General features: G+C 28.5%; 4 protein-coding genes across 5 annotated transcripts; 1 reads left to right on the plus strand and 3 right to left on the minus strand.

Moving 5' to 3' along the window:
• Positions 1-111: 111 nt before the first annotated feature.
• Bma-cpl-1.2 (fibroinase precursor, putative) lies at positions 112-1,598 on the minus strand (the record flags this gene model as incomplete). Its single annotated transcript, XM_001898663.2, has 4 exons — positions 112-241; positions 480-597; positions 714-939; positions 1,542-1,598. 4 exons carry the CDS (start codon positions 1,596-1,598, stop codon positions 112-114), a joined length of 531 nt encoding a protein of 176 aa, XP_001898698.2.
• Positions 1,599-3,437: 1,839 nt separating this feature from the next.
• On the plus strand, positions 3,438-4,485 carry Bma-moag-4 (EDRK rich factor, identical; the record flags this gene model as incomplete). Its single annotated transcript, XM_001898664.2, has 3 exons — positions 3,438-3,444; positions 3,913-3,992; positions 4,339-4,485. 3 exons carry the CDS (start codon positions 3,438-3,440, stop codon positions 4,483-4,485), a joined length of 234 nt encoding a protein of 77 aa, XP_001898699.1.
• An 843-nt stretch (positions 4,486-5,328) lies between these two features.
• Positions 5,329-9,464, minus strand: Bma-smn-1 (uncharacterized protein; the record flags this gene model as incomplete). 2 transcript variants are annotated; one of them, XM_001898665.2, is made up of 8 exons in its annotated part: positions 5,329-5,370; positions 5,774-5,899; positions 6,088-6,238; positions 6,745-7,065; positions 8,170-8,324; positions 8,713-8,784; positions 9,122-9,208; positions 9,420-9,464. In XM_001898665.2, 8 exons carry the CDS (start codon positions 9,462-9,464, stop codon positions 5,329-5,331), a joined length of 999 nt encoding a protein of 332 aa, XP_001898700.2. The 2 variants fall into 2 exon arrangements, with proteins under 2 accessions (XP_001898700.2, XP_042937031.1); XM_043081097.1 differs by lacking the exon at positions 6,745-7,065.
• An 867-nt stretch (positions 9,465-10,331) lies between these two features.
• Bm2700 (TspO/MBR family protein) lies at positions 10,332-12,188 on the minus strand (the record flags this gene model as incomplete). Its single annotated transcript, XM_043081098.1, has 7 exons — positions 10,332-10,371; positions 10,775-10,811; positions 10,880-10,895; positions 11,063-11,125; positions 11,281-11,384; positions 11,738-11,852; positions 12,048-12,188. 7 exons carry the CDS (start codon positions 12,186-12,188, stop codon positions 10,332-10,334), a joined length of 516 nt encoding a protein of 171 aa, XP_042937032.1.
• Between the last annotated feature and the right edge of the window lie 5,267 nt (positions 12,189-17,455).

The following is a 17,455-nucleotide window of genomic DNA, read 5'->3' on the forward strand; positions in this document are numbered from 1 at the left end:
ACATAATGCAAAAAAGTATGAAAATGGTAAATTTTAATGGAATATTTTAGGAAATTGTTATTATTTTCCTTTTTTTTATGAACGGAAATATTTCAGAATATTTCGTTCTAATTAATCCATTAATGACATTATTAATTCTTTCGGTACAATCGGATAACTCGCTGCACTTGCTATGCCGCACATATTCTTTTTATTTCTTGTTAACCGGAAATAACCGTTCTCACCCCAATCTTTACCCCAGCTAAAATATGAACCGTAATTAGCAATTAGTAATTAATGATTTATATAGTCTTTAATAATGATTACTTTTTTACTTACATAAAGTTTCTACTTATTTATAGTTAAGATTTTCCCTTGCAAACTTTAATTATTCCAACTTTTTCAAAATAGAAGCAATTGAGGATTGTAATCATCCGAACTTCATTTTTAAGAAGCATTGAATTTGAGAATACTACGTTTATGAAGGACTAATTTCATACCTATTTTTAACAATCCAATAATCGAGATTTTTTCCTCGTACTTCTTCAGTTCCGTAACCTACCACTAGAACACCATGATCTAATTCTTCGGATGAGCAATTAGCACGTGTGAAAATACCTAAATTCTTTGCTATCTAATGAAAAGATGGTATGAGTAACATGAAACTTTGATATGAAAGGAATATGTCTCGAAAAATGGTAGTAAAATTTGTTGTAAATTTGATTGTGATTAACCTTCGTCATATAAGCTTAAATATCTCGCATTAATTGCAACTGATATTGTTCCAATATTTGCTACTGCTTCTTGAAGCTGCATTTCGTCACCTTCCGGCAAGTCAACTTTACCGCTATCAGTTGACAGTCGAGTTCGATTTGAGTAACGACATGGACCTTCTTTTGCTTCATATGGATATGATGATTCCGAATCGATTCCACCATTTTCTTTTATATAATCAAATGCCTACAATAAATTCTAATAAATTTGAATTATTTTGTTGACACTTAATTAAATGAGCAATTAGTTAGAATTTTTTTTTTTGTGTGTGTTTGTTGTATCTTTTAATTTTTAAAATAAAATTTTTTAAATCATAAGTTCTAACAGTGTTAAATTTTGTTTTCATTCAATGCTAATACTATTTAAAAGTATAACTTCATTTAAAAAAAAAAAATAGATATTTTCAACTTTATTGATTATTTTATATGCATTTTTTGGGTGCTGGTCATGTTCGATTTGATCATTTCACAGCAATAATAATAAAATAAGCTTTAAAAAAAAACTTAATTATTGAAGTGGCTGCCTCCTATCAATAGTAGCAAATTATCATGACTATCATTTTTCAGCAGAAAATCAACCTGAATGTATCCTTGTTCTCAACATAAGTTCACTACATTTTAATGCGTTAAAAAATCATAATTATGATTCATCATCATATCTGAGTGCAGAAGGTCAAACACTTTGTATGATGCAAACTCAATCTCCACTTTAAAGCCAAACTGAGCAGAGAAGGTACTCCAAGAAAAAGAATCAAAGTCAAAAAGCTAAAAGACCATTTACAGGATAACCTTCAAGCCAAATTTACAGACCGCATAGATCCCTCTCTTAAAGTACTTTGCTAACATTAAAAATGCCATTCTTCAATCTTCCATTGAAAGCCTAAAATGGTCCATCAAAGAAAACCGAAGATTTGATGAAAACAACTTAAAAACTCAGAAACTGTTGTCACAGAAGAGAATTACTCACCAAGCAAACTACAACAAAAGCAATCTTTCATTTTGCATGCAGTAAGTTTGAACAGAAACTTCGATACATTTAGAGAACAAATAGGACCAATCAAGCAGAAAAGAATCAGTCATTCATGAATTTCAGTAATCACAGAAGACACTTTGAAGCTCCAAAAACAGTGGCCAAGTGCTTCTCATCTTTCAATTTAAACCGATAATCCGAACATTTCCAATCTTTCTTCAATAACAGTTTTACAATTAATGACACAGCAGTTCAACACATCACTTAAAAACTAGTGAAAATTAAATTGAATGTAACTTTCACTTCGGAAGAGACTCTGAAGGCTGTACAGCAGATGAAATCTGCTAAGAACCTAGGCTTGAAAGCATTCCCATACGAATGTTTTCAAAATAGAAGCCAAGCATTTACTCTAAAATTCACTAACTCGTTATGAGTTATAATTATCGGATTACCACAGTTATTTACTATCGCCTTTTATAAGCAAAAGAGGAGAAAAGTCCAACTGGTCGAACTACTGAACTGTCAATTTGCTCTTTGCTACCAGTAAAATCATTGCACGAATACTTTTAAATACATTGCTAACCACTGCCATAAAATTGAATTAATGTTTAAAAGCAACCGAATTGAAGTTTACTGATACTTAAGAACTGACTCAAACAATGGATGTAATTCCCATATAGTAAACATTGGCTTGGCTTATAACAAAAAGGATGGTTACATTGGCTACTCCAAAAGAAATGTCCCCGAGATACGAGGACAATCCTTCAGCCTTGGATATCATCGACGCTTACCTTCAAAATTGGGAAATGTACTATCCACAGCGTTACTGAATCTTTGTATCATCCAAAGAGATATTTTGCATTTTTTCTGCAACAGGATCTGACCATTACACATTGGTCATTCCAATTTTTTTTTTTGCAGCAGGAATGAATAGACAGATCCTTTCATAAATTACTATTTCCTAAATTAAGTCGTTCCGATCATATTTGAATAAAATTTTTTAAAATAAGAATAATTCAAAGGGAAGTTTAAATTTAATAATTCTAAGAATAATTCAAAGGGAAGTTTAAATTTAATAATTCTTTATTGCTAGTTATAATAGTTATAAATCCAACAATAACTGTTTTTCTCATTTAAATTTTGTTTCGAATTTAAATTAAGCATCCATTTTTCTTTTTAAGCGAATTTCATTCCCACTTATTTTATTAACAACAATTGGTCGGTTGTTTAAATTTCGATTCATATTGTTCATTAATTTGTTGTGTATATTTTATCTTTCATTCTAATAACTGTCATATCTAAGCCTAGATCATACTAATCAAATAATTTCATTTATTCTCATAATTTCCTCAACAACAAAATTCATTTGACTGATTAAAATTTCACTGCGAGTCATTTGTTTGGTCAATTAACTTCCCGCTGACTTCTAGTATCCGCGTATGTTCTTGTGTGCGTGTATGTGTATGTGTGTATGTGTGTATGTGTATGTAAGTGTATGCATGTATGTGTGTGTAGGTGAAGGAACAGCATTTTAACGGAATTGCAAGGGTTGTAATGATCGACGTTTGTTCCAGTGAATCGTTTGGTGCTGTTAGTGGTGGCGCTTTCGACAAAAGACACATTGTGGTGTCGTTGATCGCTAATTCATTCATTCATTCTTTCATCTATTTCTCTGTACATAACATAAATTATTTCTCGTCTACTAATTATATAAAATGACACGTAAGTTTTTATTTGAATATTTTAATTTTAGTACTAATTTGTTTTTCTTTTTTTTTAGATATGCATATATGTTGTTTTCTTTTTTTTTTTTTTCCTTCCTTTCTTTAGATATAAGTAATATTTTGAATTTATTACAATGAGTTATTTAAGTTTATCCCATATTTTGCTATGCTATCATTATGTATATACTATTATTGTATTTCATGCGATATTTCCATTATTACGAAACATTATTACTTATATTGCCAGTACTTCTTATGTAGCATTTTCTACTGCAATGAAAAAAAAAAAAAAAAATGTGATACTGAGAATGAATGGAAAAAAAGGAGAAGAATACATTTTGGACAAATATTTGGATTGTATTCAGCTCATTTTTTCTTTTTTGCTTGTGAAGTATAGTTTTATGAAAAAGATATCGCATATATTCATTTATGTATGAACTAAAAGAAATTGCAATTATATTTTCAGGTGGTAATCAACGTGAACTAGCCCGTGAAAGAAATTTGAAAAAGCAGCAACAGCAAAAGAAATCACAGCCTCATCAAGATGTTAGTGAATTATTATTACTATTATTTTGAGAAGAGAAAATTTTCATGTTTTAACATTTTGCTCATTTTTTTCCATGGTATTTATTTGAATTATATGATTTATGAAATTCCACTGATAATTTTTAATCAAAGAATGTCATAGAAATTCCGTCAGTATTTGCTAACCTATCGTATTATTCCCAGTGTAATAGAATTAAGAGAATGATATTTCGATATCTTAAACTGTATGGTATATCAAAAGTTATACTAAAGTAATGTTCTAGATTTATATCAAAGTTTTGGAATTAACATTCACATATGTTAACAATCACTTCCTGTTTTATATAATACTGAAGATTAATTTCAGGGTGTAAAATTAGATAATAGGATGGAACGAGATGCAGATATTATGCGTAAGAAGCAAGAAGCAGCAGCAGCAAAAAAAGCAGCGGAAGAAGCAGCTGCACGTGCCGAGAAAAATAAAAAATTGCAAGTATTCGATCCGTTGAAATGAAATTTTTTAATTACCAATAATGGAAAAGCTTGTATATCAAATGATCGCCTTCTGCTTTATATAATTTTTCCCTTTGTCTCCTGTCGGAGTGAACTTTTGTTTTTTTTTTTTTTCATAATTGATAACCTTTCAGAATGTATTCAGTACATGACAAATCTTGCTTTTATCTAAGAAAAATCTCTTTCTTGATGCTCTAGCCAAATTGGGAATCATATCATTCATTTCACATATTTCTGTATTATTTCTTTCTATCCTTTCCAAAGAGAAGTGTAAATTATACGTAACCAAACGGTTATTTGCAAACAAATTTTAATGGATTTTCAACAATTAAATCCATTTATCATAAAGTTTCTCATCTGCAACAGTCATCTAACTAATCACCGGCATTGTTTATAGATAACCAAATGGATTATGCAAAAATATCACTTTGACTAAGAGTAGAAATTTCTTGATGGAAATAGAAGAAAACTTAAGAATTCCCCTTATATTACCACCAATAAGTAGATATAATTTTGATTTCAGACTTCTCCATAACGGAATGCGACATTTGGAACAGAGTTTGATTTCTAGTTGTAGATGTTGATATTCTCAGAGAAATCACTATCTAGCCATCTTATGTTTAGTAAACTTCCAAACGTTTCTTCAGCGACTTGAAAAAAAAAAGTAGCATGAATGAACAAATATTTGTGAAATGAAAAGGAACAGAAGGATCGTCCAAATTTTATTTATTAAAAATAGGGTCACAACTGAGAGACCAAACAGTGTGAAAATTGAAATGTAAGAAAGAATCAGCATAAACAAACAATACAAGTTAATAAATTTTCATAGTACTGATAATTACTGCTAAACTTTCTTTCCTGCTTTCTTCTTTTTATCTTGGATGGCCTGTAAATATTGTTGTTACTTTATTCATTTCACTGTTAATCAAATCAATATCGTCGAATAAGGATATACTAAATCAGAGGCTAATCCGTTCACTGAACAATCATTGCTTAAAAGTTTACTTCGCATTACGTTTAACCTGATTTCCAGAGAATTTGCCTTGGTAGAGTCACAACAACTTACTTTATGTAAATAAGGGGGCATTAGTGGAAAGATTCAAGTACAATCTGCTTAGCAGCATGCCGTACTAAGTGAGTCTTACATCTACGTCGTACACTACGTGTATAAATTGGTAGTAGTTGTAGTAATTTCTTACCACAAAAACAAAGTATCGAATCTCACGGTTACTATGGTATGACAATGGCAATGATAAGGTAATGATAAAATTGCAGAAATAATGCTTTACTTGATAATAACCGGTATGATATCCGGTCATGTACCATGACATCAGCATACTTGCCAATGCTTCGTCATCATCCGGTGGTGGCAAATTGGTAAAAGCTATCGGCGGAGGTGGAACTAACGATGGAATCTGAAAGATGAATTTTATAAATCATATTTGAATATAAATGAGGATATATTATTGATGCATAGGCAATTCTCCAGTCCTATTTATTAGGTTTGAATTATGCGATACTAATGTTACCATCAGGTTATAAGAACTGACATAGTACTATTGATTTCCTCTGCGATTAGAAAAAATACGGAAAAAAAATTTACGGAAGTATGATCTGTCGATGATGATTGCATATAATTGAAATGCTTCGTCGGCGTCTGCGTATGATTTGTCGGTAGAACTTTTTCCTCTGTCTCAAATGTTTCCTGAGTGGTATTTCCTTCAGACGTACCTTCCTCGTCATTTTCCACTGGCCTGTTCAATTCGAAACGTTCAAAAAAAAAGCGATATAAAAATGCAAAAATCAAAAAGAATGAAGCATACAGAATTTTTCATGTTGACAGATAAATTAGAACCAAGAAAATTGGAAATTTTCATGTATATCTAACTGACAAATAATATCCCTTTTGAAAGCTTTTTGATCTCAATATACTAGCACCATTTAGAAGCCAGAAAGTAGTACCAGTCGAGTCACCTAAAAATCTTGCATAACTAATGCAGTATTTGCCGTAGTGATAATTAACTGGAGACGAAACATACTATCAATTGTCTATTTATCAAATTAGGTTTGATGACATAGAGTAGCCAGTGTTAACAAAGTTTCTCACTAAAATCGATCAGTATCATGGATACGTCCATGTTTAGTTTATGTTCAATATAAACGCATATCATCGAGACAGTCTTCTCAGGTAATTTCAGTGAAATGGGTAATAACCATTACATATTATCAGTGTAAGATGAATGACCTTATAAAAGCTCACTTCTGATATCTGAGACTATCCAATACACGCGTCACGTAGACATTTCGCGATAAATCAAACATAACGTTTCTTTGGAGGGCAGAAGTATTCGAAAATAGGGTAAATGTCTGCTGATTCTTTCTCCGTATCTTCTTTCCATGCTCCATTTGCAGATCATTTGCCCAGTTCGGGTAATAATTCTTAGTTTTACGCTTACGACATTGTTGCGGCTGTTTTTTTTGTCGGTCATTACCAAAATTTGTCGGCATGGTAAAACGTGAAAAACTAAGCCAACCATATCGGCGTCTCCTATGTGGCACTGATGGCCTCGTACGCAACCTCCTGCGATTATGAAAACGCTTTAAAACGTTTTACAAATTAACATTTTCTATGATAAGTTATCTGATACTTCTGATCTTCAACAATCACTAGGAATCAGACATGTGCTTATTTCAATTTCACTCGATGTTTCGATGACAACAAACACAATGAAATAACGAAAAGAAATTGAGATGACTAAAAAGAATTCACCTTACACAAATTTGCTACATCTTTAAGTAATAAATATGCAAAATGATGTCCCCATACTTATCAGTCTTTTTTTCTTCCTCTTCTTCACTCTCTCTCTCTCTAACAAAGCTTCAAGCAAAATGCATCTTAATGTTGAGCAACATATTTATATCTTTCCTTCCCTTACACTTCTCAACAAACATTACTGAGACAATCGACCCGAAATTCATCTAAAATACGTCACAAAAAAAAACAGAATTTATAGTGTTCAAATATATATAAACACTATAAATTCTAAATATGAGTTACAACGTAATCAGTCACCTTGGTGATCATCAAAAGACTGGAAATATAGCTTTGCACAGCAGCGACAATGTTGTTTTCAGAGAACGAAAAGCGCTTATTGCAGTTTGAAACAATCCAAATCTTCATGATTATTAGCTCTATCAACAAAATTAGTCGCTTTCAAAAACACTCTTCTCTTCGACCTCGAAAACACTACTTTTCAAAATCAGTTTTTTTATTCAGTTTTATTTCACTCAATTTATTTTTTATTTATATATGCTTGATTATTATATACTTCATTAAGACTGATCTTCATGTCTTGCTGTCAACTAATACTTTTCATCATAACAAAATGTAAAGAAATTATTTCTGCCCAAAAATATTCCATTGTGATAATATGCAGAGCAATTTTCAGGTTTCTTAATCATCTGTCAACATGAAAACATATGCAGTACAAAATAAGCAAAATCTTTTCAAGTTACCAAAACCTCGTCGCTAGAAACGTCTTGTCAGTCAAACAACAGCGTTAATTAAAATTAAAAGCAGGTGAAAAATTTAAGTGGAAAATATTCTATCCTTCTGATCATATAAGAATTCTTTACATATACTCCTAGAGGTTAAAATAATTCAAAAAAAAAAAAAAATGCTCACTTTGTAAGATCCGCAATACTGACACGTGCCAGTTCATCATAAACATCGTAAAGCACGTCACATTTACCGTCGTCCAAATCAAGTTTTTTCACAACTGCTGGATACCATAGCTGATCATTATAATAAGGTGCCATACAATGGTCACCTACATGCCACTAAAAACAATAAAACTGCTTCATACATTACATAAACTTCGCTGTATGAAATTTTATTTAAACACCCAACACAAACAAATTTCCTCAAACAACCTTCTTTTTTGATAAAAACTTCAACATCCTTTCTCCAAATTATCTTTGATTCAGACTATATGATGCAGAACTATAAAATATAAAAATGAGGATATACAAAAAATCTAGATGTTTTTTTTCTCTCTCATGACCCTACCTTTTCAATCTTGACCACGATACAGTGCACATGTCACTTTCTATTAAAAAAAAAAAAAAAAAGCAATCGAAATTTATTGCATTGATCCAAACTATCTTTTATGTAAAAAGAAAAAAATGAAACAGAAATAAGCAGCAAACAGTAGTGAAACAAATGAACCTTTATTTTAGAAGTCTTGCGAAATTTCTTCTTTTTCTTTGTTACTGAAGTACACTGTGCACCAAGAGAATCCTGAAATTTGCTCCCTTATTGTTTTTGGCAGTTCTGGAAGGCAACAACATGCAGATATAACTTTATTGTTCACGAATCAACCACTTACATGGAAACAATTTTTGGGATTTCATAATGAGATAAGTGAGAAATATGTTTTTGTCAATAATGACAGAATGCTTATTTAAAACATACTTCTGCTATGAGTTTACATTCAACACACATATACGCTAGGGTTGTAGCAAGTATATAACATGCTATTATGAAGTATATACATGTTTTTAAACCTTTTTTGAAACAAATCAAGTGTATGAGTACCACAAAAAATTTAAGAAAAAAAAAAAGACTGAAAACTAACATAAGTTCGGTTGATCATTTCATCATACATTTTAATCAGTGCACTATCATCCCAAACATCTTCATTTTCTGTATCGTCAAGATCAGCCTATAAAACGACATAGGTAACATTTCTATAAAAAAATAACAATTTCCTGTCATATTTGTATAACCATTGTAACAGAAATGCAAATAGATTTTAATTGAACAACTTAAATTTTGTATTTGAAAAAACCAAATTGATGGCTTCTCATATTTTAAGTTGAGATAAAAAAAGAAGTGTTTATCTTATGCATGTTAAAACTTAAGCATATAAATACCTTTCTATAAACTACACTCCCCTTATTTGGTCCATCGAAACCCATCCTGAATCCAGCAATCCACGCAATAAACACTTTCGGTATCGAAATTGATCTCTGTAAAAAATGAACTGACTTTGTATCAGCATCTGAATAAACTCCACTAACATATCATGTCATAAAACGCTTCACCTGGTAAAGAAATCAGCTCTGTAACAAAACAGACACTAAGAAACTTCATCGTGACACTGCAATTCTGCACAACAGTCGATGCGGTAGTTGTTAATTTTAACTTAATTCTTGTATGTTCATTAAAAGAATTAACTTAATATTAGGAGATTTCATTTAAAAATATTTCAAGCTATTTGTCCACCACATATATTCTTCAGTCGTTATGGCGAAGAATTATCTTCATTAAAACTATAATCATTATATACAGACTGAGTCATCAAAAAAAAAGTAGAAATAAAGGTAGTAAGATACACTGGACATCATCATTCGTTTTCTTGAAGAAAAAAGTTAGGACTACAAACTTTATCAATGAATATCAGATGAAAAAAAGCATATGATTTTACCAAATTTACAACATTTTAATCAATATTAACTAATTAATAATAGCAATGGTATCTAACATCTTCCAAATAATAAAGCAGTAAACAGTGCAAGTAGTAGTATAAAAATAATGAATGAATAAAGACTGGAATCAGACAAAGATGACAAATTTCAATGCCGTAAAAAAAATATCCATTTATTTTTATTATTTAAAAGATTTCCAAAGCATGGATTATCTTAAATTTCCGAATAACTATTTCACGTAATTACTCATTGATAAACCATAATTATAATTATTCTAGAACTGATCTAGAATATTCCACAGCATTCTCGACCACCGACAATACTAACAAACGATTAAAAGAACTCAATTTCGTACCACTATAATTTCGATTTTTTTGACGCACAGAGGAAACCGAATCTGAAATACAATTATTTTCATCAATAACAGTTGAATAATATTTCATGATGGTGATACATATGTTTCAGAAGTTCTATACAATATGACTACTTTAAACAAATTATAGTAAGAGAAAGCAAATGACGTGAAGCAAAAACACAAGATGACTCGGAAGCGCCTCATCTCGCAACATATTGCACTATGAGAAATCACAAGATGAAGCTACTAATAAAAGACCAAAAAAAATGGAGACCAAAGAAAAAAAAAATACAGTATAGAAATCTTTCATCAAAAACTTCTCTAAAGATTGTAGAAAAGAACTGCAGTAGAAAGAACAAGTATAGTTTATTTTAGAAAATGAAAATGTAAGCTTTATTACTTTTTTAAATTAAGAATTGTTGCTGGGAATAATTTAACATTTTACCTATGTTTAAGCAAAGTTAATGTTCTGATACATTCTCCTTACTCATCGAATAAGTAAGAAGAGCATAAAATCCAGTCCAAATAGCGTATGGGAGCAAAAGTTGACCAGCTGTTTTGTCGATCTGAAATTTAAGTAAAATAGAAAGTTAATGATGAGCATTGACAATTGCCGAACAATTAGAAAAGTGCATAAATTATCTGCAAGTAAACATGAAGTAAAACTGAAAAATCAAAGTTGATAACTAATCAACGATTTCGAAATAAGTAAACAAAGCAACCAAAAATGAACCTTGTAAAATGCGAATGCTGCACCAATTGCTGTTGCATTCAAAAGCACAGTGTTTCGAAACAACTAAACGAAAGATTAAATTTAACTGCACCAAAGAAAAATTAATCTAAAATCAGCTCTAACTTTAGAAAAAAAGGAACAAAAATGGGGCTCATCCTTTAAGGAACAACTGAGAAGCATTTAAGGAGCTAAGAAGCTCTAAAGTACAAATCACTTACGGAAGTAAAATTCCTCTTCTTGATTAAAGGAATTGTTGTGAGAGCAAAGATCGTGTTTAACCCATATAATCCAAGAGCTACCTTCGTATCGGTGTAATGCAAACCTATAAGAATTTGCAATAACAATAGAATCAATACTCATACTGTCATCTTTTTCTCTATTGCGTTTGAAATTGTTTACAACATTTTACGCCTATGTAAAAAAATATCGAACAAGAAATAAAATGACCAAGAATGTACTAATATAAAATGACCAAAAATGTACTAAGATAAGAGGTAAGCAAAAAACTTTTGATTTAAATTTTAGATAACCAAAAAACTTTTTTATCATAATTTTCGCTATTGCAAAAGTTACTTCGTTTCAAGACTTAGCCAGAAAAAAAAAAAAGAGAATAACGCTTCCTAATAAGTAGCGAATCATAAGAAATTAAAACATAAGGATCTATGGTACACTTACCACCTCCGTTCTTGTAAACAAGATAGGATGCATATCCCAACGGGCTAAGTGTCACAATATCAAAAAGAGAATATACCACTGGATCCTTTGGAGCCCAGTTTGGCTTCTTTGCATGCTAAAAATCATTTTAATGACGAAGTATATTACTTACTGCAACAGTGACCAAAAATCAAAACATAAGTAAGTTCACTGAAACAAGAGCAAAACGAAACAAAAAATACAAAAAATATCAAATATCTAATGGAAATGATTTGTTAAACAAACACCGGAAAAATATAAACCGGAAAAACAAAATACATGCGATACTTACTGTCCACCAATCTACAACGTTGCGATCATTTGCAAATACAGCAAATGCTGTAAAAGCAGTGGCACCAGGTATCAGGCTAGCCAGGATAGCATTCCTCGTATCTTCCGATGTCCATATTGGCTCGATCCCGAAGCGTCTCATTTTCAATCAAACAATATTTACTTCAATAAACATTAAAATATGATGAGCAAACAAATGAACAATATAAGAACTAATTAAGCGAATAAATACACTTCAGCAAATATAATCAACCTTATGCATGAAAAATTTCAGGAAGGGAACATTTTACAGCCTAAGATCTGTTTTTAATACAGTATAAAATAGATATTTTTCAGCAATAAATCACTGGAATTATATGAAAAATCTACTTGCATTCCAGTGATCATCGACAAAAAGTGGTGTGTTCGTTTCAGCAAATAAAATCAATTATTTCGTCGATTATCTGATTATTGGAATACTATTTTACCTCCTACAATTGGCACTTTTATTTTCTTCCCAGCTTCTCAAAATATTTGCATCATTAATCTTCCATTTTTTATCTCACTATTTCTCTTTTTCTTTCATCCGCTATCCTCTCTCTCTGTTCCTCCTCCTCCTCCCCTCTTTTTAAATTTTATTCTTTGGTCTCATATCACCCTCTTTGCATCAACAAATTTCCTATAAAATTCCAAATTATCAATCTTACTAAGGTAAGAATATGATTCTCGTATATGGCGCAAATACTTTTCACTTAAAACATAAATGGAAATAGATATGCGTGAAAACTGCACGCAAATAGCATGTTTTCAAATTTCCACATCTAGATTTATGTTAGCCATAATAGAAAGCGTGAAAGTTGGAAGTGTATATGGCAATAATCATTACTATATATATAATAAATGAATTAATTAATATTATCACTAAAAATTATTTAATATTACTAATTTTGAGGTAACTGTTGGTTAAAAGATAAAATAACACAGAAAATTAAAATGAAGTAACGAGATAAAAAAGATTAAGAAAAATGATAAACTAATGAAAAAAAGGAGCAACAATAGCGCCCATAACAAATATATTAGTGACTATGTAAGCAATACTACAGTTAGTAGACAAGAGGAAGACAAAAGCTATATGTGAGCAAGTTAGTAAACAAGAGCCTTTGTCTAATCTTTGTCTAAAAGCTATTACCAGAATCACTTTTTTAATTAATTCCACATAAATGGGAAAGAGAATTTCGCTACGACCCTAGCGCGTGGCCATGTACCACGATAAATTTTTGGCGGTTATTGAGCGAGCACGTGACGTAGGAATATTTTAACGGAGTCGATCTGCAAACTACATTCTCCCGCAGAAACAGGTTGTTTAGTTTTACTTGACTCAGTCGATTTTTGTTGTGTTGTGTGGTTTTTTGAATCGATTGCTGGTTACATGGACGGTATCTTTGGATTAACATTTGATAATTCTCATAATTTTAGTTGAAAGAGTGTTAATACATTAAAATATTTACATCCGGTATCGAAGACAAAATGTTCAAAAAACAAAATTTACGTTTAAATGATTTGTTTTATTAGGAGTTCGCAAAATTTTTGGAAATCTCCTTTGTAAATTAAATTTCAATAATTGTTACATAGAAAGAAAAATGAAGTGCAGTATTTGAAAGATATGATATCACTTTAGTTCTTATCATTCATGTTTCGTCGTTGTTATTTCATTACATATGCAAGTAATATTTAATATCCAATCCACAAAACGTGTGGTTCATAAGTTTTGTTATCAATCTGAAAGAAGTGCCATACTCTACCGGATGACTAATGAAAATAACTGATTAACCGGAACTGTTGTTTGTTTTTTATAACACGTTTTATAGCATTATAGTAAGTTTTTTTTTCCTTATAATTACGTGACTAGTTGACAAATTTCTTGTCTACCAATTAGATAAACTTTAATCGATTAAAATTATTAAAGTCTTATTCTTAACTTTTTTTTTTACTTGAAATTTTCCAAAAAAAAAAAGAATTTGTTAACAAATTGAATCGCTGCAATAATGAATTTGTTGATATTATTTTCGTAGTTATTTGCTTTTAAGAAGCATTACCAAGAGGTTAAAATATCCAGAAATGAATGTTTTGGTGCCCATAATGGTAATGATATTATCTAAATTTCAATTTTCATTCGTTTTTTGTTTTTTACCAAACGATTAAACATTTACATGAAAATTTTTGAAATTTAAAATAATTTGATTTTTGAATTTATTGAATTGATATTTTTTAGATTTTATGTTCAAACCAATCTTTTTTTTGATAAAAAATCGTTTAATTCATTTCATCACTGTAAATTAAAAAGGAAAATTTTTAATTTTATTGATTCAAAATAATAATTTTATCATTTACTTTTCAATTTTTTGTTAAGTTTTCGTTATTTGAAGTAGATAAGAATGAATTTAATGATATGGCAGATGATATTAATGAACAGACTGTAGAATATATTTCGTATCATTTGTTGTCCAAATTACTTCCGAGTCTAAACATTTTACACGAAATCTGTAATTTATTAAATTAACAATTATATTATTATTGTTGTTATTTATTTATTTGTTTACTATTATTATTGTTATTACTATTATGCTATTATTATTATATCGTTAGATCATTGTTATCTTTCACTTATCGATTTTTCGTTTTTTTTCGTTTTTTTTTGAAAAAGTATTAAAATGAAAATCAATTTAGTTTGAAGAAGAATTTAATTGGAATAAATTAAAAAAAAAAAAAAAAAATGAAAGCAATATAATAAGGATTGATGGTGAAGAAAAAGTGTACAAAAACTGAAACAAATATAAATATTTTACATAAGTAATAAATAATAAATTTTGTTTCAAATAATTTTTCAACTTTTCACTGTAAATAATTTTCAATTTTTAATCGTTTCAGCAATATGAAGAAGGAGGAGAAAAAAAACAGTAGAAAAATGTACCATAATGTGTATACATTTCTGAGATAGAAGAAAATTATGGAATAATTCAATTCATCTTAACTTTAAAAATAAAACAAAAAACAAAAACAAAAACAAAAAACAAAAGACGACAGAAATGCAATATTAAAAAGAATTCAGAAAAAAAAAAAGAAGTTTCACATAATCTAAAATTAATTTTAAAAAACAAGAAAAAAAATCAAAATTTTATCTATAAATAAAACTAATGTCATATTTTAAAGAATTTTTTTTTCCAAAAAATATTATAAAATTAGTTGGGGAACTAATGAGTGAGTGCATTCCTTTTAATTTTTTTTTTAATTTTTATTTTTAAATATCTGACTGATTGTATTGAATTTTTGATCAAATAATCCAAGTGTTTTATTTGTAAATTTTTACTTTTTTTTTTTTTACTTTTATTTTATTTTTATTTTTATTTTGTTTGCAAAAGCATAAACATATGATAGCATATAAAACTTACAGTGGTTAGAAATTTCAAAAAATAAACGATTCAAATTTACAATTATTAGAATTTCAATTATTGATATAAATTAACCAAAAAATTTGATTGAAACCTATAATTTAGATTAAAATTAATTAACAGTGATAATAATATAAAACAAAATGAATGGCATAAGTGTTACTATTAATTTTAAATTTCTGAATTCAAACTTTTCATCGTATGCAATATAAACGTAGGAAAACCAGTCTATAATACGTATGGTACCATTAGTAGGCCAGCGCAACGATGAATCTTAAAAAAATTAAATCTATAAAAATTAAAATTTTAATTGATAACTACTAAAATATTATTTGCACATAACAAATAAACAATTTTGATAGCTCATTAATGTAATTACAAACTATAAAATATATATATGTATATATCTAAAGAATAATTATGTCTTCTAGATTATGTTTTATGGCAACAAAATGAATAGAAATAAACAAATAAACAGGTAAACAAATAAGCAAGCAGACAAAACCAAAACAAACAAACAGGTAGACAAAAAAAAAAAAACAAATAAACAGGTTAGCAAATAAACAAATTAAAAAACCTTATAGGCGATAAGAGCTGATCCAGTTGCTGTTATGTGAACACCAATCGAGAAGTAATATACCTAAAATAATTTATAATAAAAGATCAATAAATGCACTATTAGGAAAATTTATTTTTTTTTTTGATCTGAATTCTTTGTACTTATATCTTTAAAGTTTAGAAATATTTATTTATTTTTGAATTCGTTTTCTTTCTTTTTTTTTTTTTTTTAAATCAAAAATTTTGGAATTTTTTTTTCTCTTTTTTTGAAAAAAATTTGCAAAAATATATATTATTATTAAAAATAAAATTAACAACATTTACTTACAGCATTTATATCTTTCTTTTTCATCGATGATAAAGATGTAAAGCATAGCATTAAATTGGTACCATATAAACCAATTGATAATACTGTTAATGCATTACTCAAACCTACAAATATTCCGCGTTATTCCCGCCTTATCTCGAGATTTTTGTAGAAGTATTATAATTATTTAATTATTTTATGTATTTATTTACTTATCTATTTATTTGTTCATTTATTTATCTGTTTATTTATTTATCTATCCATTAATTTATGCACTTATTTATTTGTTTATTTATTTTATTCAATTTATTTTATTTTTGTTAGAAAATAAAAATAAAAAAATTAAACTGACAAATTTAAACAACAACAAAAAAAAAAAAAGATAAAGCTAACAAATTTATTTATTTATTTTATGTATTTATTTACTTATCTATTTATTTGTTCATTAATTTATCTGTTTATTTATTGATTTATTTATTTATCTATCCATTAATTTATGCACTTATTTATTTGTTTATTTATTTAATTCAATTTATCTTATTTTTATTAGAAAATAAAAATAAAAAAATTAAACTGACAAATTTAAACAACAACAAAAAAAAAAAAAGATTATGCTAACAAATTGTAATTTAAAATATATACAGCAAAATGATTTAAATTAAATTGTAATCATAATGCTGCTGTTAAATTAAAATGTATTTTGTGGAAAACAAAATTAACCTAATGTAAATTTAAGCAAATTAACAATTAACTAAATTAATTGCGATATGATTAATTATTTTAATTAGTTTTTAAAATTTTAATATTTCAAATAAAATTTTTTTTTTTTAAATTAATTAAAATAAAACAAATAACATACCATTAGCATATTTATAAATGAAATAACTTGCAAAACCAATTGGTATAATTGTTAAAAGATCGATGCATGCATATGCATGCAATGATTTTGGTGCCCATTGTGGTTTTTTGCAAGACTGCAATATAATTTTATAAAATTATATTATAATTAAATAATTTCATTTCATATTATATTTCTACAAAGAGGGAAAAAGAAAGAGAGAGAGAGAGAGAGAAAGAGAGGGAAAAGAAAAAAGTGTGGAAAAAAAAAATTAAGCA

This window comes from Brugia malayi (genome assembly GCF_000002995.4).
Source record: "Brugia malayi strain FR3 genome assembly, contig: Bm_v4_Chr3_scaffold_001, whole genome shotgun sequence".
Lineage (NCBI taxonomy): Eukaryota > Metazoa > Nematoda > Chromadorea > Rhabditida > Onchocercidae > Brugia > Brugia malayi.